This window comes from Schistocerca cancellata, chromosome 4 (genome assembly GCF_023864275.1).
Source record: "Schistocerca cancellata isolate TAMUIC-IGC-003103 chromosome 4, iqSchCanc2.1, whole genome shotgun sequence".
In the NCBI taxonomy this organism is placed as follows: Eukaryota; Metazoa; Arthropoda; class Insecta; order Orthoptera; family Acrididae; genus Schistocerca; species Schistocerca cancellata.
The window spans coordinates 600,807,401-600,831,883 of NC_064629.1; the positions used below are offsets into that span (position 1 = coordinate 600,807,401).

The 24,483-nt window shown below is 42.7% G+C and overlaps 1 protein-coding gene across 1 annotated transcript in view; it reads left to right on the forward strand.

Moving 5' to 3' along the window:
- The window catches only part of LOC126183816 (intermembrane lipid transfer protein VPS13A-like), a 681,615-nt gene that overhangs the window by 142,237 nt on the left and 514,895 nt on the right, over positions 1-24,483 (forward strand). Inside the window, exons 15-16 of the mRNA XM_049926066.1 lie at positions 11,736-12,065; positions 24,273-24,405. Coding sequence (XP_049782023.1) covers positions 11,736-12,065; positions 24,273-24,405 — 463 coding nt within the window. The remainder of the gene's footprint in view (positions 1-11,735; positions 12,066-24,272; positions 24,406-24,483) is intronic.

Consider the following 24,483-nt stretch of genomic DNA (forward strand, 5'->3'; position numbering starts at 1 on the left):
ATTGTTCATTTCTCCCATTATCATTTCACCATTCATCTGAAATTCCTATATATGTACATAATCCACAAGCCACCATATGGTGTATGATGAAGGGTACCATGTATCACTACTAGACATTTCCTTTCCTGTTCCACTCGCAAATACAGCAAAGGGTGAAAAAACTGTCTTAAAGCCTCCATATGAGTCTAATTTCTCGCATCTTATCTGTGTGGGCCTTATATGGAATGTACGTTCATGGCAGTAGAATCATTCTGCTGTCACCCTCAAATGTCAGTCCTCTAAAATTCTACAACAGTACCTCACAAAAAGAGCATCATATTCACTTCATGGATTCCCATTTGAGTTCATGAAGCATCTCTGTAATACTTGCATGCTGATCGAACCTACTTGTAACAAATCTAGCAGCATGCCTCTTAATTCCTTCAGTGTCTTCCTTTAATCCAACCTGGTGGGGATCCAAAACACTTGAACAGTATTCAAGAATGGGTCACACTAGCATTCCATATGCCGCCTACTTTATAGATGAGCTACACTTTCCCAAAATTCCCCCAATAAAATGAAGTTTACTGTTCACTCTCCCTACTACCAACCTGATGTGCTCATTCCATTATGTATATGCTATTACCCCCCCCTCCCTCCATCGTATGGCTAGGGCCCCCCGCTGGGCAGGCCATTCGCTGGGTGCCAGTCTTTCAATTTGATGCCACTTCGGTGACCTGCAGTCGATGTGGATGATGATGAGGATAGCACAACACCCAGTCCCTGGGCAGAGAAAATTCCCTGACACAGCCAGGAATCGAACCCACGCCCAGAGGACTGACAATCCGTCATGCTCACCATTCAGCTACTTGGGGCGGATGATGTATTGTGTTCGAGTATAATGACTTTTCTGGAGACGAGAAATCTACTCTGTAGGAATCAGCATGGGTTTCGAAAAAGACGGTCATGTGAAACCCAGCTCGCGCTATTCGTCCACGAGACTCAGAGGGCCATAGACACGGGTTCACAGGTAGATGCCGTGTTTCTTGACTTCCGCAAGGCGTTCGATACAGTTCCCCACAGTCGTTTAATGAACAAAGTAAGAGCATATGGACTATCAGACCAATTGTGTGATTGGATTGAAGAGTTCCTAGATAACAGGACACAGCATGTTATTCTCAATGGAGAGAAGTCTTCCGAAGTAAGAGTGATTTCAGGTGTGCCGCAGGGGAGTGTCATAGGACCGTTGCTATTCACAATATACATAAATGACCTGGTGGATGACATCGGAAGTTCACTGAGGCTTTTTGCAGATGATGCTGTGGTGTATCGAGAGGTTTTAATAATGGAAAATTGTACTGAAATGCAGGAGGATCTGCAACGAATTGACGCATGGTGCAGGGAATGGGAATTGAATCTCAATGTAGACAAGTGTAATGTGCTGCGAATACACAGAAAGATAGATCCTTTATCATTTAGCTACAAAATAGCAGGTCAGCAACTGGAAGCAGTTAATACCATAAATTATCTGGGAGTACGCATTAGGAGTGATTTAAAATGGAATGATCATATAATGTTGATTGTCGGTAAAGCAGATGCCAGACTGAGATTCATTGGAAGAATCCTAAGGAAATGCAATCCGAAAACAAAGGAAGTAGGTTACAGTACGCTTGTTCGCCCACTGCTTGAATACTGCTCAGCAGTGTGGGATCCGTACCAGATAGGGTTGATACAAGACATAGAGAAGATCCAACGGAGAGCAGCGCGCTTCGTTACAGGATCATTTAGTAATCGCGAAAGCGTTACGGAGATGATAGATAAACTCCAGTGGAAGACTCTGCAGGAGAGATGCTCAGTAGCTCGGTACGGGCTTTTGTCAAAGTTTCGAGAACATACCTTCACCGAAGAGTCAAGCAGTATATTGCTCCCTCCTACGTATATCTCGCGAAGAGACCATGAGTATAAAATCAGAGAGATTAGAGCCCACACAGAGGCATACCGACAATCCTTCTTTCCATGAACAATACGAGACTGGAATAGAAGGGAGAACCGATAGAGGTACTGAAGGTACCCTCCGCCACACACCGTCAGGTGGCTTGCGGAGTATGGATGTAGATGTAGATGTAGATATATGTTATGCAATGTTAAGATATTTATTTGATGTGACTGTATCAAGCAGCACCCTACTATTGCTGTTTTCTTATGTTACAAGACTGGTTTTCCTAGTCTGGAATGGGGAGAAAATGGAAGATCGATGTAATAGAACAATGTGGCAGTGTAAGGAATAGCACACAACAAATTAGCCTAAGGGCAAAAGGAGGGAAGGAAGTGGATATTCGGGAAAAGGTGCAAGGGAAGAGGGCATTAGATGAAGAGACAAGGAAAACATGAGGTAAAGCTACACCTGTTGTTCTTCATTCTTTACCTGAGTTCTTAAAGCTACAGTGGATTGATGTACTCAAACTCAGGATAGCTACAAAAGTAAAATGTGATGTGAGCTAACACTAGGGAACAAATGATGTCGATAACCTTCACAAAAATTTTAGTTAGCCTGATTGATATCCCACAAACAGAATAGCAGCCAGCTGCAGACATTTTGTATTAGTGAGTAATTCAAGAAATGTATCAAGGTATCCCGTGATTATGGGTCAGACTACATGCTAAGTCACAAATACTGACTCTTACATGTTGAGTGACTGTAAGAGTATACAAGATGACAGACAGAATTTCTAGATGGTGTGCAGAAATGCAGTTTTTTCTGAACTTAGCAAAATGCAGTGTTACAGAGCAAAGGCAACACACATTCACCACTTCATTTCTTCTCCAAAAAACTGTCTACAACACAGAAAAAATTTTCTGCTTTTGATGAAGATCTTCTGGCAGTGTACAAGACTGTCAAACATTTCCACACTGACAATGAGGGCAGTCCTTTCTTCTTTCTTACTGATCACAAACTGCTGGCAGATGCCTTCTGCAACCCTCCACAGGATCCTCACACCCCCCCCCCCCCCTCCCCCAACACTTCCACCACTTCGACCTGGTCTCCCGATTTACTACAGATGTATGCTACGTCAAAGGCACGGAGAACATCCCTGCAGATTTCCTCTTGGATCAATGCCATTTCAAGTATCATCGATTGATCCGACCTCACCGCTCTACAGGCTTCAGACGAGGACACTCAGGGTCTGCTCACAGACCCGCAGTCAGTATTCGCTCGTGTTTACCAAGGCTAAGTTCCCTGGCATTTCAGATGAAGTGTGGTGTGACTTTCCTGTGGGAATTCTGCAGCCTTTGCTCCCACCGCGCTGTGCCGTCTGGTTTTCGACACCTTGCATAATCTTGCCCACCCCGGTGCCGAGCCATGACTTGCCTCATCACTGAGTTTATCCATTTCTGCATCAATATCCATAATCTCCAAACCACTGTGAATCACAAGGCAGAGGGTACTTTTTGTTGTACCACCTATTAGGTTTTCTTACCATCCCATTTGTGTGTGGAATATGGGGTGAATTACTGCTTAATTGCCTCTGTGTGAGCTTTGATTAGTATAATCCTGCCTTTGTAAATCCTGTGTGAATGACATGTAATGGGTTGTACCATATTCTTAGATCCATCACTCAATAATCTTTCTTAAAACTTTGTAAGTAGGATTTCATTTGATAATAATTGGCATCTATCTTCATACTTTTTATGGAATGCTAGAGTAATAATAAAGGACTTTATGTTTATCTTTCTGTAGCAAAATTCCATCTCTGCAAAACATACCTGTTGTAAAAGTTCCTGTAAAATATTGTCACAGAAGAAGCTGAGTAATACCGTGGTGTAGTGGTTATGATTCTAAATGTTGAATTGAGGGGCAGGAGCTCAAAACTCACCTGGACTGTACCATTTTAATTTCTATATTTGGTTTGAGTACATTCCAGAAGTATCCACAAATGTCAAGAATCAGTGTACTGGAATGTTCTGTAGCTGTATATATAATGTATGTGTGCTGGCTGGAGGCAGTTCGCTCCACGCTCCTGTATGTGCAAGTGCTGAATAAAGCTTCATTTAGTGAAGTTAGTGTTCGTCATTCCTCTAATTACACCTTCTTCTACGTAACACTATTCTGGTGGAGGCACTGGGTATTGGAACTTGTGATAGTGCACATTATCGACAACACAATGGCTCCCATCAGGCCATGACAGAGCCTCCGTTTACATGGAAAAAAAAACCGAGTTCAAGCCATATTCAACAGATCGCAATCTACTGGAGACTGCAGAAGAAGAGGACATTACGATGACAGCAACTGTGTGCCACCACATGAGACATCCTTCCAGGTTCTCTGGTAATTATGGCCAAGATCCAAACAAGTGGATGAAGGTGTATGAGCGTATAGCCAAATTTAACAAATAGGATGACATCGTGTTGAGAACAATGAGGAGAAGTTCACAAGCTGGGAAGTATTCCAGGTGGAACTGCACAAGTATTTCGGTGACACACAACGACACAAGTGCAAGGCTGAAGATAAATTAAAGTGCAGGGCACAGTGACCAGGTGAAACTACAGCATCCTACATTCAAGACGGCTTGGAGCTGTGTAAAATAGTGGATCCTAGAATGAAGGAGGAAGATAAGATTGCACATCTCATGAAGGGTGTTTCTGAGGACACGTATCAAGCCCTACTCCTGAAGGAGGTGTCGACAGCAGAGGACTTCATAAAATTGTGCTAGTATTTCAAGACAATGCATCAAAAATGAATTACATTTCCCTTTGAAATGGTGAAAAAGTCGAGACCCAGGTGGAGTTATGTTCCTAGAATGCCTCATGAGGAACCTGTTTGGGCACCAAGGAAGACTGATGTCTGGAGGACCCAGGATAACCAACCAGTATGTTTCCACTGCGGACAACCAGGACATGTGGTGTGCTATTGTTGAGAAAGGTGGCAGATATTTAATGCCACCCACACCAGAAGACAGCAGACTGATGTTAGCTGACGCCAACTCCGGGATGACGAAGTCTTCACGAGTTCTCTGAATGCTTCAGTCTACGGGTGAAGAGCAAATTAGACAAATTGATGGTGAAGCACCGGATTAGCGCTGGAGACCATCAACCAATAAGCCAGAGAGCATACCGTGTGTCAGCAATGGAACATTGAATAATTCACAGCGAGATAGAGAAAATGATGAAGAATGACATCATTCAGCCTTCGCAGAGCCCATGGTTGTCACCAGTGGTCCTTGTCAGGAAGAAGAATGGCAGTTGGCACTTTTGTGTAGATTACAGAAAGCTTAATAACATAACTAAAAAGGACATTTACCCTCGTCCATGAATTGATGATACACTAGATTGTCTGAAGGGGGCTAAGTTTTTGTCAACCATGGACATGTACTCAGGATACTGGCAAATCGAAGTAGATGAGGCTGATCGTGAGAAAACTGCATTCATCAGCCCTGAGGGCCTGTATGAGTTTAAGGTAATACCGTTCGGTTTGCGTAATCCACCAGCAACATTTGAACGGATGATGGATAATCTTGTCACCTGAAGTGGACGATGTGTCTTTGTTATTTAGATGACATTATAGTGTTCTCAGAGACATTTGATGAACATATAAAAAGACTGAGGGTCATTCTTAAGTGTCTCCAACAAGGCAGACTGAAACTTAATCCAAGAAAGTGTCTCTTCGGAGCAAAAGAAATCAAAATACTTGGACACCTTGTGTCAAATGAAGGTGTGTGGCCAGAACAGAAAAGTGAGATCTATAACGGAATTCCCTATTCCTAAAAGTATTAGAGATGTAATAAGCTTCCTCAGATTATGTTCTTATTACCGTCATTTTATCAAAGACTTTTGTATCAAAGCCAGGCCCCTCCAAGAGTTGTTAAAAGCTGATGCTAAATTTATCTGGGGTGGTGCTGAACAAAATTCTTTCTATGTGCTGTAAAAAGCTCTTACACCTGAACCTGTACTTGGTCTGTATGATGAGAGAGCACTTACAGAACTACACACAGATGCTGTGATCTGGGCCATTCACAGTTGTTACAGAGCATCATTCACTTTGTTGCTGGACAGGTCTTAAGGATCCGACAGGATGACTCGCCAAGTGGGCACTATGTCTTCAAGAGTACGACATTACTATAGTGTACAAAAGTGGAAGAAGACACCAAGATGCCAACTGTCTTTCAAGAAACCCTGTGCAAGACCATCAAGACTTTGATGAAGATAGTGACTGTCTCACTGCACTCCAGGATCTTTCCGCTGAGCAAAATGAGGACGCCAAGATATGTCAAATTATGCTTGCCTTAAATTGGTCAGAGGATGTGAAAGAACAATTTTAGGTAGTTAATGGATTACTTTGCAAGAAAAAATTTGATCCATTTGGAAAGAGGTGGCTACCAGTGATTCCTAAACACATGTGCTTAGATGTTCTACAGAAATTCCATGACACACCTGAGGCTGGACAATTAGGATTTATTAAGACTTATGATAGAATCCGCAAGAGATTTTTCAAAAATGGTTCAAATGGCTCTGAGCACTATGGGACTCAACATCTTAGGTCATAAGTCCCCTAAAACTTAGAACTACTTAAACCTAACTAACCGAAGGACATCACACACACCCATGCCCGAGGCAGGATTCGAACCTGCGACCGTAGCAGTCCCGCGGTTCCAGACTGTAGCGCCAGAACCGCTAGACCACCGCGGCCGGCAGAGATTTTTCCATCCAGGTTTATTTAGGAGTGTCTGTCACTATGTGTCGCACTATAGAGAGTGCCAGAGGACAAAGGCAGTTCCTCAGAAACCACCTGGCTGACTCAAACCAATTCCACCAGCTGAAACGCCTTTCCAGCATGTTAGGATTGACCTCCTTGGACAATTTCCAATGTCTGCCAGTGGCAATAGATGGAGTATTGTTTGCACTGATTATCTGACACGCTATGCTATTACAAAATCCGTGAAAACAGCCAAAGCATCCGAGGTAGCCAAATTCATCATCAAAGACATTGTATTAAATTGAGAGATAAACCATCAGTGCAACATTACTCATCACATGAAGACTGCCTACCATCTGCAAACTAACGGGCTTACTGAATGCCTTAATAAGACCTTTGCTGACATGCTATCAGTGTTAGTCAGTGTTGAGCAGAGCAACTGGGATGAGATGCTACCTTTTGTGATGTTTGCCCACAACACCGCCAAACAAGACACCACAGGATTTACACCATTTTTCCTGGTGCATGGGTGTGAGGCGACTACGACAATGGACACTGTGTTTCCATTACTTCCTGATGACATGGACAATGACTACATCGGCCAGGTGTTAACCAGAGCTGACAAAGCTTGGCAATTAGATCGACTCCGCATGCTGCAGGCTCAAGAAAATGATTGCCGAAGGTATGACATGAGCCACTGCCCTGCTGTCTAACAGCCTGGTGACCTCGTCTGGATCTTCACTCGTGTTTGGAAGGCTGGTCTCTCTGAGAAGCTCCTCAGGTGCTACTTAGGACCTTATAAGGTTGTAAGACAGTTGTCTGATGTTACTTGCGAAGTTGAAGATTTTGACCGCAACGCAAGATGATGAAAGATCAGAGATACGGTCCACGTCCTTTGAATGAAACCCTACAACGATTCTGCCACCCAGGGTAAATTTGAAGCTCTGGTGACAGGCAATAAGTGGAAAGGTGACAAAGAGTGTAGCGGCAAAAGAAGTTCTAAGAAGATCACCACCAGGGCGAGCATCAGTCATCAGGAGTCGGAGTGTGGAAGACCAATTTTTATTCTCTGTATGGACTAAATGATCCAGGAGTGGGCAGAAACAAACCCACCTGGTGTAAATATGAAAAAAGTACTTTGTTGTGAATATTATTATTTGCTGATGATTAGATACTAATGGCTAAAAACAAAGATGCTTTACAAATATCATATACAAACTTAAAAATCAGGTAAGTCAGCAGTGGCAGAACACAGTTTCAACAAAGGACATCTGTTCATATTTGAGAAAACAGAAATGTTGTGCTGAGCTAGTGGCTCCTGGGAGAGCATTATTAAAGAATTTGGCGAGGTAAGACTCTATGAAAATCTCATCAACAGGGATGACAGGACCCGCTAAGTGTGGCATGGAATTCTGTGATAGCAGCATTACAGGATGCGTAATACCATGCCAGGGGGAAGGTATGTGGGGAAGTGAGCACTGCTTATGTATATACAGGGTGATTTTCTTCACCATGTACAAACTCCAGAGATTAATCGATGAGAGGATACAAAACGAAAAAGCTGTAATGAACTTGTGTCTAGACATTCATGGTTTCCATGCTCAAAATGGCTCTGAGCACTATGGGACTTAACATCTGAGGTCATCAGTCCCCTAGAACTTAGAGCTACTTAAACCTAACTAACCTAAGGACATCACACACATCCATGCCCGAGGCAGGATTTGAACCTGCGACCGTAGCGGTCGCGCGGTTCCAGGCTGAAGCGCCTAGAACCACTCTGCCACCGTGGCCGGTGTTTCCATGCTAGAAACCATTTATTCAGTCATATATTGTTACAGATACTACAGCCTAATACGCACTGTAGCATGCAACCACACTTACAGTATGTGTCGGAAATGGTTTCCACGTGCCTCAATGCATGCCTGTATGCACCATTGCATGTTCTGCTTCACACATTCGCATCAGCCAGGCTGCATCTAAACAGCGTTGAAGTCAGCATGAATATGTTGCCCCAGTGTTTCCACACCTGGAATGGGCTCTCCATACATAATACTTTTGAGATGGACCCATTAGTCTGGCTTACCCTGTGCTGGTGGGCCAACTGCCTGGTACTGACATGGCAGCCATCTTCCGCAGTGATAATCACAGGTTCCTCCAAGTCTGGTGTCTGAACATTTCAGGTACATACTCCAGGATTTCCTGTTTCTCGAAATGACCCTGCTTCAGACAAACGTGAAACATGGTTGCAAACATTCAATGCTGTGGTTTTTGTCAATGGAGATAGGTCTCCTGATACAACCTTGCTGCTCACCACCCACTGCCATTTGCCTTTCTGTTAGTAAATGCCATGTTGGAAAACTACCAATTTGAATATGGAACCATTGTGTACAATGCTGTATCACATGCATTACAAGGTGGGTCAGCAAGAGAAGTGAATTGGACACAACATTACCAATTACTATGGGAGGAGAAGGTGTTAGGGATGACATATGAGGAACAGTACCACTGTGTAGGAGTAAACCATGCATACTGTAACTGTGGCTGCGTGGTACAGCACGTATTGGACTGCAGTCTCTGTGACAAATTATAATTCAATAAATGGTCTGCAGCATGGAAACAATCCATTTCTGGACATAAGTTAATTAGACCTTTCTTGTTCCATATCCTCCCATTAACCAATCTGTAGAGTTGGTACATGGTGGGAAACATCACCCTGTACATATGTGCCACCTACGTGATCTTTACACTTTTCCAGAAGATGATAAGAGCAACATTCAATCAAAACATCATGGAATTTCCTTGTATCCACCTCGTTGAAAGCCCAAGAAGATTTCATCTGCAGTATAATCGGGAAAATCTACATTCACACATAAACTTCCAAATATTCTCTAAAGCACAACATCAAAATTTTGAAAGCTAAAATAAAGGTAAAGGCTATAACTGGAAAACATTTTTCATTCATAAATATTTTAATTGATAAAAGAATAATGGAATAGGTAACTGATTTTGTATATTTAGATAGTTGCACTTCACACTTTAGAAGCCAGGAAGATATAAACAAGAATTTAACAAAGTATGATAAATTACATTCAGTATTTCAAAGAAATGTTGATAAACAAATGAGGAAAAAATAAAAATCATTTTGCAGCATGTGTCATCAAATCTGGCCTTTCTGTATGGGAGTAAATGTTGGAGTCATCCTCAAAATAATGAAACCAAAATAAACAGTGCACAGATGATACTAATATGTTCCCTAAGCTGCTTACTTTGATGAACAGAGTGAGAAATGAAAATATATGAAAACAGTGACATGTAGAAGAAATGATACATGGTGTACAAACATACCAATTTAAATGGCACCAGCATGTAATTTTGATGCCATAGATTACATTACCAGTAAAACTCACCCAGTAATAACTGCAAAGAATGAAAGGCTCGGGAAGACCATATTGCTGATTTAGTGATCAGTTTGTCTAGTTACAGTATGGGAGTACTTCAAATAGATGATGACGATTATGATAATAAGGATAATAGTATGAATAATAATGGCAATGACACATGTAACTGGTAACAAAAGTAATATAATCTTTTACTGTAGTGTTCAACCCAATAATCAGTTATGTAGGACTGGTGGACTATACTGCATGGTTTGTGTGTGTGTGTGTGTGTGTGTGTCTTCAACTTATTAAAAATTAAGGTATTACTTTTAATTCTTTATTGTAGGAAACTGTTCTGTAATGTAGAAAGTTTTTGCTAATCAAACATTAAAATTAAAGACAGAAGTAATATAATATTTTTGTATGCTGTGATTATCATGTGATAATAAGCATATACACTGAAGAGCCAAAGAAACTGGCACACCTGCCTAATATCTCGTAGGACACGGCATGGCATGGACTCGACTAATGTCTGAAGCAGTGCTGGAGTGGATTGACACCATGAATCCTGCAGGGCTGTCCATAAATCCGTAAAGTACGAGGCATTGGAGATCTCTTCTGGATAGCATATTGCAAGGCATCCCAGGAATGCTCAATAATGTTTATGTCTGGGGAGTTTGGTGGCCAGTGGGACTGTTTAGACTCAGAAGAGTGTTCCTGGAGCTACCCTGTAGCAATTGTGGATGTGTGGGTGTGTTCCATTGTCCTGCTGGAATTGTCTAAGTCTGTTGCAATGCACAATGAACATGAATGGATGCAGGTGATCAGACAGGATGCTTACGTATATGTCAACTGTCAGAGTTGTATCTAGGCATGTGAGGTTTCCCATATCTCTTCAACTGCACATGCCCCACACCATTTATGAGCCTCTACCAGCTTGAACAGTACCCTCCTGACATGCAGGGTCCAAGGATTAATGAGGTTGTCTCCATACCTGTACATGTCCATCCATTCGATACAATTTGAAATGAGACTCGTGCAACCAGGCAACATGTTTCCAGTCACTGTCAGTGTTGATGGGCCCAGGCAAGGTGTAAAGCCTCGTGTCATGCAGTCATCAGGGGTACATGAGTGGGCCTTCTGCTCCAAGAGCCCATATTGATGATGTTTTATTGAATGGTTCACACGCTGGCATTTGTTGATGGCCCAGCATTGGAATATGGAGCAATTTGCAGAAGGATTGCACTTCCGTCACATTAAATGATTCTCTTCACTCATCATTGGTCCTGTTCTAGCAGGATCTTCTTCCGGCCACAGTGATGTCAGAGATTTGATGTTTTACCTGATTCCTGATATTCACAGTACACTCATGAAATGGCCGTATCGGAAAATCCCCTTGGAGATGCTTTGTCCCATCGCTCATGTGCCGACAGTAACAACATGTTTAAACTCATTTAATCTTGATAACCTGCCATTGTAGCAGCAGTAACTGATCTAACAACTGCGCCAGACACTTGTACTTGTGTTATATAGGCATTGCCGACCACAGTGCCGTATTCTGCCTGTTTTCATATCTCTGTATTTGAAAATGCATGCCTATAACAATTTCTTTGGAACTTCAGTGTATTACACATTGCAGTGAAAAATTTCTGTCATAAAAAAAGTCTAATTTCTTTTCCTAATTTCAGGTTTAAGTTGAATATATCTTTGGCAAGTCTGAAAGTAAATCTGTCAGATCGGAAGCTAGGAATGGTTATGGATTTCCTGGATAATGTGCCTTTGCCTTCTCCAAATACACTGAGGGTTTCTGAATTGGAATTGAGCATTGATAAAGAAACTGTTGATGACAGTTCTGTAGCTAAATATTTTTATACTGATAGGATCCGTCAGGAACCATCTAAAGAGCAGCTTCAGAGGATTAAACAAGTAATTGTATTGTCTGAATTAGCACATGAAAAGAAGATTCCAGAAATGTCTGATAAAACTGCTCCTAAACCAGAGTTGTTAGAAGTTGACAGGTAAGCCACGTTTAATATATTTTTTAAGTGATTATTTCAGCTCTACAAAACAAACTGATTAGAAATTTATACAAGGCTTATTTTATAACTTGAACGTGATTGCACTAGTTTTAGGGTAGATTGTGTATTATAAAACAATACCCTTATTGTAGACTCCTCGGACTATTAGAAAATTTCACACAACATCAGAACTTCCATACGCACAAGAAATGTATCACAATAGGTGCTAAGACAGAATTATCATATCAGATGTTGACCTATTTGAATCATAGATAGATCTCCTTTGGAAAGTGAACAGTGAGAAGATAAAGTAAAAGATTAAAGAGATAATGGTAATGCACTGTGGAAAATCTGGTACCGAGCTCCGTGGGTTTCTAATCTGTGCCAGACATCATGGACCTCAATTACCACTACAGGTCTCTGCAGCTGCCACGCCATAAGCCATGGCTGCGCAGGCTCCGGGCCTGTGTATAATGTGAGGGCACCATGGTGGAGCATGTGGTCACAGCAGCCAATAGCGATGTACCCTATCATGTATTTAAGTGCCTGCCTCTCCCTCAGTGAGGTAGTCTGATATTTGGGTGAGACTATCGACATCTTGCCTACAGACAACACATTTACTTTGCTTGTTTCCGTGTACAAGTGGACGTTGTTGATTCGTGAGGTTTTTCACTTGTGACTCCATTGCTTTTTGCGTGTTGTTGTTTGTAGGGTTTTGCTGAGTCATCGGGCGTTGTTTGTGTCCCTCCTTTCCTGTTGTCCATTTTGTTTGTTCACAGGCTGCTCCCATTCAGTCCCGCCGTGCTTTCGTTCTTGGCAATCCCACGACCGTTCCGGTCATGGTTACATTTTTGGCAACGTGGTAAGCGGTGGTAGTTGTTAGCATGGAGACGAAGTTGATCTGTCTTCTGGAGCAACAGTAGGAGCTCATGAAGCAGCAGCAGCTCCAGTTAGACATCTTACAGCAGTCGCTGTGCTTGCTAATGAACAAAATTGATGCACGGGACACACTACCACAACAGCTACTGAGTCCTCAGGTGTCCGATGCTTTCTCATGTCTGCCGTCGTTCCCCCCATTTAATGACCCTAAAGAAGACTGGGAAACATACTTACATCAGTTGAAACAATATTTCATGGCTTTTCAAGTCACCAGTGACTCCTTGCAGCGGTCGTTGCTTTTGTCTCGGGCCTCTCCAGGCACTTTCTTTTTTCTCCATAAGGTGGCACCATTGTCCGATCCTGTGGCTCTCTCTTTCCAGGAGAAATGCCTTTTGCTGACAAACTATTATTCCCAACACTACCATGTGGTCGCCTTTTGGCTAGAGTTCCACCAGTACCATAATTAGCCTGGTCAATTGTATCAGTCCTGGGTTACAGACTTGCAGTGTCTCAGCCGTCAATGCAATTTTACGTGCACCAGTCAGCAGTGTAAGGCTTCGTATGTGGACTCCCTGTTCTGGGATGTGGTGGTTCATCTGGCACCCGATCCTGAGGTCTGTACTGCAGTGCTGAAACTCAATAACCACTCCTTGGAAGAGATGCTCTGCATTGCCTGCTCACTTGAAATTGCTCATGTGGCTAACGAGCTTCTCATGGCCCAGCCACAAGTGGCGGCGACTGATGCGTCTCAGCTGGTTCCGCCCTCACAATGTTGATGTGGCCTGGCCGACCGAGGCCAGCACTGTCAGGGCTCCTCTTTGTCCGATGTCTCTATGGCATCGGTGCCTCCCGTCACCCCTCATTGCTGGTCGTGTGGCCCACTTCCATCTTGCCCACAGTGCTTTACCGCACATGCTCGAGCTGATTGTCCCCACCTCTGAAAAACATGTGTGCTACATGACAAGGAGGGCCACATCTGATTAGTTTCTCGTAGTTACTCAAATCACTCCAGTCCTGCCCCTCTTTGGCCTCAGGATACCGTACATTCCCTTCAATTGGTCGTCCCACTGGATGACCCATCAGCACGGAAGCTTTTCCTCATGCTCTGCCTTTTCACTGATGATGTCAGTTTTCAGGTCAACACTGGGGTCACCGTCTTCCTGATTAATACGGCAACATATACCTGCCTGGGCTCTCCTCACCTCCCTCTTGGCGTTTGGTTGCCTACAGAGATGGCTCCATCCCCCTTCGTGGGCAGTTCGTCGTCCAGGTGACATACAAACGTGTTCCCTGGCTCCTTACCCTCTTTGTCATCGACCATCCGTCTGCTTCGAATATTTTTTGCCTTGATGCATTTCAACTCTTTGGCTTTTCAATTTCCAATGAAGTTAAGGTCATTCCTTTGGCTGTTCCTTTTCAGGACTTGGACGATCTGTGCTCAGCTTTTGCGTCTTTGTTTGCAACCGATCTTGGATGTGCTTCAGATTTTCAGGCGCACATCAGACTTCAGTCAGATGCACAGCCTCACTTTTTCCAGGCCCAACCCCTTCTGGTGGCCTTACGGTTGGCAGTCAAGCAGGAACTTGATCAGCTCTGGGCTGCTGGCGTTCTGGAGCCTGTGACATACAGTGCCTGGGCGACTCTATTTATGCTCATACAGAAACCCAATGGGTCACTTTGGCTGTGTGTGGACTTTGGCACTACTGTCAATGCTCAGTCCCTCGTAGACACTTACACCATTCCCTGACAGGAAGACCTTCTCACCAAGCTTGCTGGGGGAGAGTACTTCTCAAAGATCGACCAGGCTGAGGCATACCACCAGTTACCCTTGGATGCCGATTCCCAGAACACCTTGGTTGTCAATACACCTTTCAAATTGTACAAGTACAAGCGCCTTCTATTCGGTGTCTCTTCAGCACCGGCCATTTTCCAGGGGTTCCTGGAGCAGCTTTCGCTGCCTATCCCTGCCTGTGTGAATTATCTGGATGACATCTTGGTCACCAGGCAATCCCGCCAGGAACCTCAGCGCCTTATTTCACACTCTGCAATCTGGAGGTTTATGCTGTTGGCTGGAAAAGTGTTGTTTTTTTTCAACCGGAAGTCGAATACTTAGGCCACTGGATTAGCAAAGATGGCATTCGCCCTTTGGGTTGTAATGTCGTGGCCATTGAGGCCCTTCCTTGTCCCAAGGACTTATCTGAATTCCAGGTGTTTTTGGGCAAGGTTACTTATTAGTTAAAGTTCTTACCCCAGTCTGCCTCAGTTGCTCAGCCCCTCAATCACTTGCATCACAAAGGGGTGCCTTTTGATTGGACTCCTGCTTGTGACCAGGCTTTTCTCCATTTAAAGGCGATGCTCAAGTCCGCCCCGTGCCTTACTTCCTTCTCTCCGGACCTCCCCTTGGTTGTGGTGGCTGATGCGTCGTCATACGGCATTGGGGACGTCCTCGGACATCGGAGTGGCGATGTCTCAGAACAGCCCATCGCTTATGCATCTAAGACCTTGACCCCAGCACAACGAAACTACTTCCAGATTGAAAAGGAGACCCTAGCAATAGTGTTTGCCGCACAAAACTTTCATACTTCTCTCTTTGGTGCAAAGTTCACCCTCCTGACAGACCATAAACCCTTAATTACGCTTTTTGGACCCCACTCTCACCTTCCAGAGTGGACAGCTCAACGTCTTAAGTGTTGGGCATTATTTTTACAAAATTATGCTTACACCATCCGGTATAAGCCCAGCACCCACCATGCTAACATGGACGCTTTGTCACATCTCCCAGCAGGCCCCGATCCTGCGTTTGACCAACAGGAGGTCCTCTGCTTTCACATTGATTCCACCCACTGGAATGCACTGGACGGTCTGCCTCTTATGGCTGCTCACATTGCCATGGCTGCTCACATTGCCATGGCTACGCGCCGAAACCCTGTCTTGTGGCAGGTTCTCCGCTATGTGGTCCATGGGTGGCCCTCCTATATTACTCTTCGGATGCGGATTGCCTTCAGCCCCTGGCAGCACCTGTCTCCCCTGCTCTCCATGGTCGATGATGTCCTTCTGTTGACCACGGAGTCAGATGCCCATCGGGTGGTCATCCCTCCAGATTTACGGCATCAGGTGCTCAGTTTGTTACACCACAGGCAATGGGGTATGTCTTGCATGAAAGTTTTGGCTCGCCAGCATGTATATTCATCTGGAATGGATGGCGATATTGACCGCCTGGTCCGCAGGTGCACTGTGTGTCCACATTACCAGGCCAGCCCCCCTCAGTTGTTCGCACCCTGGCCTGTGTGTTGCCACCACGGGGGCCACACCCACGGCCCTGGCCCGGGTTCTCGCCACTGAGGGCCTGCCTCACACATTGGTCTCCGATAATGGCCCCCAATTCACGGCATCCTCCTTCCATGACTTCTGTCAGGCCATCAACCATATCTGTAGCCTGCCTTTCCACCTTTACTCCAATGGCGCAGCGGAGAGGCTTGTCCACACATTTAAACAACAGTTGATGAAGGCGGTCGAAACATCTCCAACGACGTCGGCCTTCACCCTGTTTCTGAGCACCTATTGCACCATGCCAATTGATGGACGTAGTCCAGTGGAGCTCCTCCATGGGTGACAGCCGCAGACCCTGCTCCATTTGCTGATGCCGTTCCCCTGCTGCCTCCACTCCCAGCCTTCTCAGCGTTACACCCGTGGCGCGGCCGTGTAGGCCCATGTGTACGGGAGCAAGGCTGGTTGGACACCCGCCACAGTCTTCACAGCCCATGGGCAGAATGTGACGTCAGTGCAGACGTCGAAAGGGTTGGAGCGCCGCCATCATAACCAGCTCCACCCATGTACCCCTGTGAGACTCCCGCTGCTGCCTCATCCTCCTCCGCTACCTCCTATGGGTACAGATGTGGTCCTCAAGTCGCCGCCACTGCCCCCGGTTTCTGCCTCCCCTTGGGCCTGCCCCCAGCCCTCCCTGTCCCCAGGTGGATCGGCGGCTCCCTCTGCCACCCTGCCCTCTGGATCAGCTGTCATGGACGCTACAGACGCCCTTCCTCCCCACCAATGCCGGTTGACGAGCCCATGTCATCTACCATCTTCCAACCACCATGGCACTGTGTGAGGCGTTTCCACCCCTATGCACAAGTTTCAGGGGGGAGGGATCTGGTATCGAATGCCACAGGTTTTGAATCTGCGCCAGACGGCATGGACGTCGATTACCACTACAGGTCTCTCCAGCCGTAAGCCGTGGCTGCGCGCGCTCCAAGCCCGTGTATAATGTGAAGGCACCATGGTGGAGCACGTGGTCCCAGCAGCCAATAGCGACGTACCCTATCATGTATTTAAGCACCTGACTCTCCCTCAGTGAGGCAGTCTGATATTCGTGTGAGTCTATTGACATCTCACCTACAGACAGTGCATTTACTTTGCTTGTTTCAATGGAATAGTTGACGTTGTTGATTCGTGAGGTTTTGCGCTTGTGAACCCGTTGCTTCTTGTGTGCTGTTGTTCATAGGGTCTTGCTTGGATGTCAGTCATTGTTTGTGTCCGTTCTTTCCCGTTTTCTGTTTTGTTTGTTCGCGGGCCACTCCCGTTTGGTCCCACCACAGTTTTGTTCTCGGCAACCCCGTGACCATTCCAGTCATGATTACAACAGAAAATAGGATCAGTGAGCAGAATATATTGTTATACAATAGAAATCAGCGAGAAAAGTCTCATCTTACACCTAAACTATAGAAAACCAAATCTTGTTTAAGTCTGTATGTTGAATTCTACTCATTTGCCTATGGCAGTTACTTCTTTCTTTTCACAATTTTTTGAAAGTCCAAGATTTGCTCTCAGCTACCTTTATTAAATATAGGTTGACCCAAAAGTCCGTCAACATTTGAAAATGCGCTAACTCATGGAAAAATTTAGATAAAGAGGTGAAAATTGACTCCAATCTCTGAAATGACATTGGGTTTTATTTAAACAAAAAATGGGTGCAAGAACTGGCCAACATATATCTCTGGACACCAAAACATCAGTAACACTGCGTGGGAATCACGTATAAAATGAGCTGTAGTGAGAGAGGAACTCAGATGCGACAGCAATCATTGCTCGTTTACTTTACCACTTTAGGCACTGTTAGTGAAGCTTTACTATCAGAATGGAGAATCTGCTACTGCAGGTTTATGATTCTTTCACTATAAGAAGGGCATTTGAATAGGTAAAGTGTGTGACAAGCATAGCTGTGAAGAAAAATGATTATGAAGTTCAAGGCCATGGGTTGTTTACATGATCAACCCCATAGTGGGTGACGAGATATTAGTGCTACTGCTGCTGGGACGGCTTAGGAAATGGAGACTTTACCGGGTTCATTGGTGCGTGGTGAAGTCGGCACTTATTAAGTTGCATGTCACTCTGGCATTCCACTCATTAATATTTGGAGAAAACTAATGCATATCCTTCAATTCTATCTGTACAAAATCCAGCATCATCATGAACTGTCAGCCACTGATGTCATGGCATGGAGAGTATTTCCTGTGTGTGCACTTCAAAAAATGGGAGAATATGACAATTGGTTGATTAATGTCTTGTGGACCAATGAAGACCATTTCACACTCAAAGAGTCTATAAACATCCAAAACTGCAAAATTTGAGCTATTGAAAATCGTAGTACCATCACAGAAACCCCAGTGCATGATGAGAAAGTCAAGGTGTGATGCAGACTAAACAGACCAATCATAATTGGACTCTTTTTTTTTTTTTTCTTCAAGGAAATGCAGTGTGCTGCTTTTCAAATTGTCAGTGTGACAGGTGTGAGGTCTACTGATAAGTTATAGAATCACATCATCCATAGCCTGGCTGATGAACACCTGCTGGAAGGTGCAACTTTTATGCAGAATGTCATCCATCCCATATTGCTACATGTGTAGAAGATCTCTTGCACATATCATTTGATAAGGATCACATACTGATCCATGACTTCCATCATGCTTGGCCTCCCAGGTCCCTGTGCGGTTATTGATTCTGATGTTATTTGAAGTTGCAAGTCCACAGTGATCATCTGGCCTCATTAGGGATGCTAAAAGACAATATGTGACTGCAATTTCTCACCATACCTATTGCTATGCTGTACAGTGCTGTTCACAAAATTGCCTGTCAAATACAGGTATTGTTAATGAATGACAGTCAACATGTTGATCATTTGTTATAAAGAACATCATCTTTGTTAAAAACAATTGTTATGCTAATTATTGCTTTGTATCATATAAATTGCCCCCTGTTTGTCATTTTGTGCATATATTTTGTTTGAATAAAACTCCTTGTCATTTCAACTACATATATTTTGTCTCAATAAAACTCCATGTCATTTCAAGCATTTATGTCAAATTTTAGCTCTCTGTCTACATTATTTGATGAAGTATTAAATTTTCAAATGTTAACAGACTTTTGGGTCATGCTGTATGTTACAGCTGTGGATTTCACCTGTTGTAATCTTCACTTTAGGCTCAGCAAAGTTTATTGAGCACAAATAAATTTCTGTAACATCATATTAAAATTGTCTGTTAGTCTACTAAACCAAACAATAATAGTTCATGATGGAAATTAATTTAAGCCATACATTCAGACAGAAGTTCATATGTAATAATTTGTGACTAAAATTGACATGAGTTCGTGCACTACCAATTACCTATGCATTCATATTGTAAGTGCGATATTAAGGAAGGTGGTGGTGGAAACCATGCATTTGTAAGTGGAAACAACATGAAACACAAGTGTAAATTGCTCTAGGTAAACAGCAGTGGTTGTCTTACTTCACTTGTAGAAGTGAAGTGGGATAATAACAACTGAGAGAGAGTGTCCACTACCAGACTGCTTTCTATTTGTCCACTAAGGAAAATCACATGACTAGCTTATGGTACTGATGGTGCTACTGCTGCAGGAGTCGTGCCAGATGTGGGCAATATTACAAGCACCAACATGTGCATATGTTCAATTTGCAATTCCAGCAGGGTTACTAAACTGTTCCCCATTTAACTGGCATCTGGAGCAAGTACCTGCCTGGCTGGTACAGGGGAGGCTGATATGGTGCAACCAACCAGGAGATGGGCAATGTCATGATGCCAGACTACTAACAGATTTATTCAGGCGATGGAGCTGGGATCTGGAGTATCTTGTGTAGGCTTGGAGACTTGTGGGAGCAGAGATTTCCCTTTAGAATTTGTTAGGTCTGGTAACTGTGACATTGACATTCGTGTGCATTTCCCTCAGTTCTCGGGATGGGAGGACAAGGCAGGCATACCCTATGATCTGAGAGTTGTGAGAGTGGTCATGGTGGTAGTGACAGTGAACTCCCCAATAAGGGAGGCTACTGACCACGATGTCACAATGATAGTTGGTTGCAGCATACCACATGTTGTAGCCACTGACACCAATTGGTTCCCCTTCTTTTCTGTTATGGCTCCCTAGCTCCACCCCAGATTCAGCCTGCACTGATTCACTCATGCAGAATGGTGGCACTGCATGTGCTTCATGTGCCATGGGAGGAGAATGGAGATCCAGAAGCATCCATCCTGTGAGGGGACTCATGAAGGAGCTCTTCCAAGCTTCAGCCATTGATGGGTCTGGACTTGTAAGAATCTAGGGAAGTGTTTTGTGCTCAAGCCAGTTTATGAGACCTGAGGTATATAAAGTCACTCAACATGTGGGTGGGAATGAATGTAGAGGTACAATCACAATTCATCATATTCCAGTACATTACACTGCTTGAAATTAAAGATGTGCCAACACCTATGTGATCTGTTTACATATGTCTGCTACCAATATTATGTAATGCATAGTGAGATTTTCTCTATGTGATAGGAGTCAGCAGTTTCTGTGAGAAAGGAAACTACAACGTAAATATATTTTTTGCCAAATTGTCTTCACTATTACTTTACACAATGTAAAAAATGAATACTTTTACACAATCGTAATCAGAACAACAATTAAAATTTTGCCATTTTTGGTAGCTTGTTTTCAAAGATAATCACCGGACATTTGACAACAACAACAACAACAACAAGAAAAACCAGATGATAGTAGGTTGACAAATTTACTATCTTTCAAAACGTAGGGCTCCCCTGTTCAACAAAAGAGGGAAGGGTGGGGGTGGGGGGAAGTAGTTGGAGAAAATAAGACTGTACAAGAGTAAAGCACAAAAGTGACCTGCAAGCCAGTATAGAGGGGAAACCCAACAGGGCAGCGAATTCAATAATTAAATGTTAGCAACAGAAAGGGTTTTAAAACTTGATACCTTAGAAGACTAATGGACTGGTTTTAAGACTTGATACATTAGAAAGAAATTGAACTTTAATCAACTACATATAGATAATATAATGAAACTTGGGACTGCGAAGGAGTCACAAAGGAAGTCTCACAGGGTTCAATTTTTGGTCTACTGCTATTCCTTATATATGTGAATGGTATTCCACTTAACATTCAACAAGCAGAAGTGGTACCTTTAGTGGACAGTAGTAGTGTTACAATAAATCTCATTAGAGAGAAAGACACAAAAGAGATTGTTAATGATGTTTCTCAAAGAATAATTAAGTTGTTCTTAAAAATAGACTCTCCCTAAAATTTGATAAAACACTCTATATTCAGTTCTGTGATAAATTAGATACTGATGAAAACTTAAGTGGTAAGAAGAATTTCACTGGGATTCTTAAACAATTACGTTCAGCTACTTTCCTCTTTGTATAATTGTTAGTCTTGAAAAGAAACAAATCAGCCTCCTTACAAATTTTGCGTATTTCTACCCAATTATGTCATGGAATAATTTCCTTTGGTAACTCATCACTTAAAAAGTATTGATTGCACAAAAGCAAGTAGTAAAAATAATATTTGGTGTCCATCTGTGGCCATCCTGTCGGTGCTCTTCAAGGAGTGAGACAGTTTAACTGCAGTGTTACGATACACACAGTGTGTCAAGGATATTAGGGCAGATATTTTGATTGATGGCTGATGACTGTCTACTGAACAATCTTACATCAGTATTAACTTTGTTTGCAGATTAATAATTATAGCTAGTACCTTCAGTATGTTTTCAGATTGGTTAGTACCTCCACGTATGCAATGCACAAGTAAACCATCAATGGTTATTTTCCAGAAGATAACAGATCAGATATTGAAGTGTGGACATATGTATATGATATGGATGGATAATCTATACTGACAGACATAGTCCATGTCATGATGCAGTTATGACTGTGCAGAAAATATCAGAGTGTAAATTATGTGTCATTTTTTGCAGGAAGACTGTTGTACATAGAAAAAACAACTAACACTCTAAAGTGGGTACATACCAATGTATCAATGATGAAATTGTTTGTACCTATACACTTGTGCAACAAACCTTTTGTTTATTTTCCCAGTAACATAAAATGTCTGACAGACAAAAAAGCAAGTTTTAAACCTAACATAATAGTATTTCTCCTAGGCAACTTCTTTGATTCCATAGACAAATTTCTATTTGAAAACTGGTAGCCTGGGGAAGCAAAAGAACCTCACTTTTACATGTATTTGCTTGTGCAGGGCAAAAAAATTGTGTGTTCATTAATGTTAAAACTCATTATGTATAACTCAAACAACAATGTAAAACATTTATACAAGGAAGTCATTACTAAAGATCTCATTTTCAATAACAAGAACTGTGAACTATCTTGGAATTGGAGAAAGGGTGGGATGGGCTAGTATTAATCAATGGAAATCTAACATGAAAGATCTCAGGAAAATGAAAAAGAAAGGCATACTGGTGTAACTGGGTTTACTGGTTTGGATATTAATTTTTAATTTTTTTACTTCCTCTGCTGTGCAAATAATGGGTATAAGGATTTATAAATATTTCACAATTTTTGTGTGTAACATGTCCAAATTTATTTTTCAGACTATGTACATTTGAAATTGATCTTAGTTACAGTGGTAATTTGTTGATGATCTTTTGTCATATTGTTTGATTTATAGTCCAAATATACAAGGATGATTCAAATGAAAACTTGAAAGCTCCATAAAATTTTGAAAACTTGTGTGATGGATTTGGTAGGTGGCAGTAGTGTTCCTTGAGGTTTAGAAAGTCACTGACAGATGGCAGAGTGATGCTACAATGAAGGAGAAGGCAGCTGTGTCCACAACAAGAGGGCCACCCCACTGTCAACATGCACTGTGACTGAGTGGCGATCTGTGATGCATTTATTGTATAGTTAAGGAGTCAGACCAATTGAAATTCATTGCAGACTGCATCATGCAGGAAGTTGAAAAGCAGTGTAACTTCTGTGGAGGATGTCCCAAGACCAGGGCAGGTTCACTGTGTAGTAATGGATGAGAATATTGCATTAGTGGTGGTGCTTGTGAAGGAGAACAGATGCATGACTGTGAACGAAGTAGCCACAGGACTAGTAGTGATCCAGTGCAGAATATTGTTCACAATGTATTGCACTTTAATAAGATGTTTACAAGATGGATAGCACGTCAGTTGACTGCTGAATGGAAAGAGCATAGCATCAATGCCTGTGAAGAACTTTTGCATCATTTCCATGTCAAATGTGATGCATTTCTGGGAAAAATTGTTACAAACAATGAGACTTGTGTCCAGTATCACCAATGGCACCACATCTCATAGCTGAAACCAAAAAAATTCTGCATTCAATGGTGTGCTGAAAAAGTCATCCTCATTCTCTTCTGGGGTGGAGGAGTGATGACAACCAGTACTTGTTATTCAGACATGCTGAAAAATCAAGCCCTTTAATCAGGAGTAAACAATGAGGATTTCTGACTTCAGGAGTATTGCTATAACATGAGAACACCCAACCCCATTTGGCCTGTAAGACAGTTGAGACTATGCAAAAAATTAAATTTTCTTGTCTGATACATCCTCCTTATTCACCAGACCTTGCTCCTAATGACTTTCATCTGTTCAGTGCACTCAAAGAAGCAATGGGAGGCAGGCATTTCAGAAGTGATGAAGAGGTGAAAACCACAGTGCCTAACTGGCTACACTTACAATTGAAACAGTTATTTTGACATGGTATCTATGCACTTACGAAGTGGTGGAATACATGCATTCAACATCAGAGACATTTTGTCAAATAATGACGTGTAAGTTTTTTGTTCACTGTTAAATTAAAATATTATAGCATTTTTAAGGTTTTCATTTGAATCACCCGCATATTTCTGATTTGATTTTTCATTCTTTGAAAGATTCTATTTCAATACCCCTATATTAAAGTGTGATTTATGTAATACAAATGCTCTTTCCTTAATCATCATGTATTAAGAATTTTCTTTCTACAAATCTTCTAATATTAAATCAAATTTTAGGAGTCACATGTCATCAGATCACAGTGATGAAGAACTTGAACTGTGGGCTCGTACAGTGGACTTACCTGGATTTGATGACAATGTTTCCCCAAGAAATGTCATCAGAATGTTGCTCAGATTTGTCATTGGAGAAGTAAGTCATACCTTTATTTGTATGGAATTTAATAGAGAGAACATTGCCTGCTTGATATGTATGAGGGGATATAAAAAA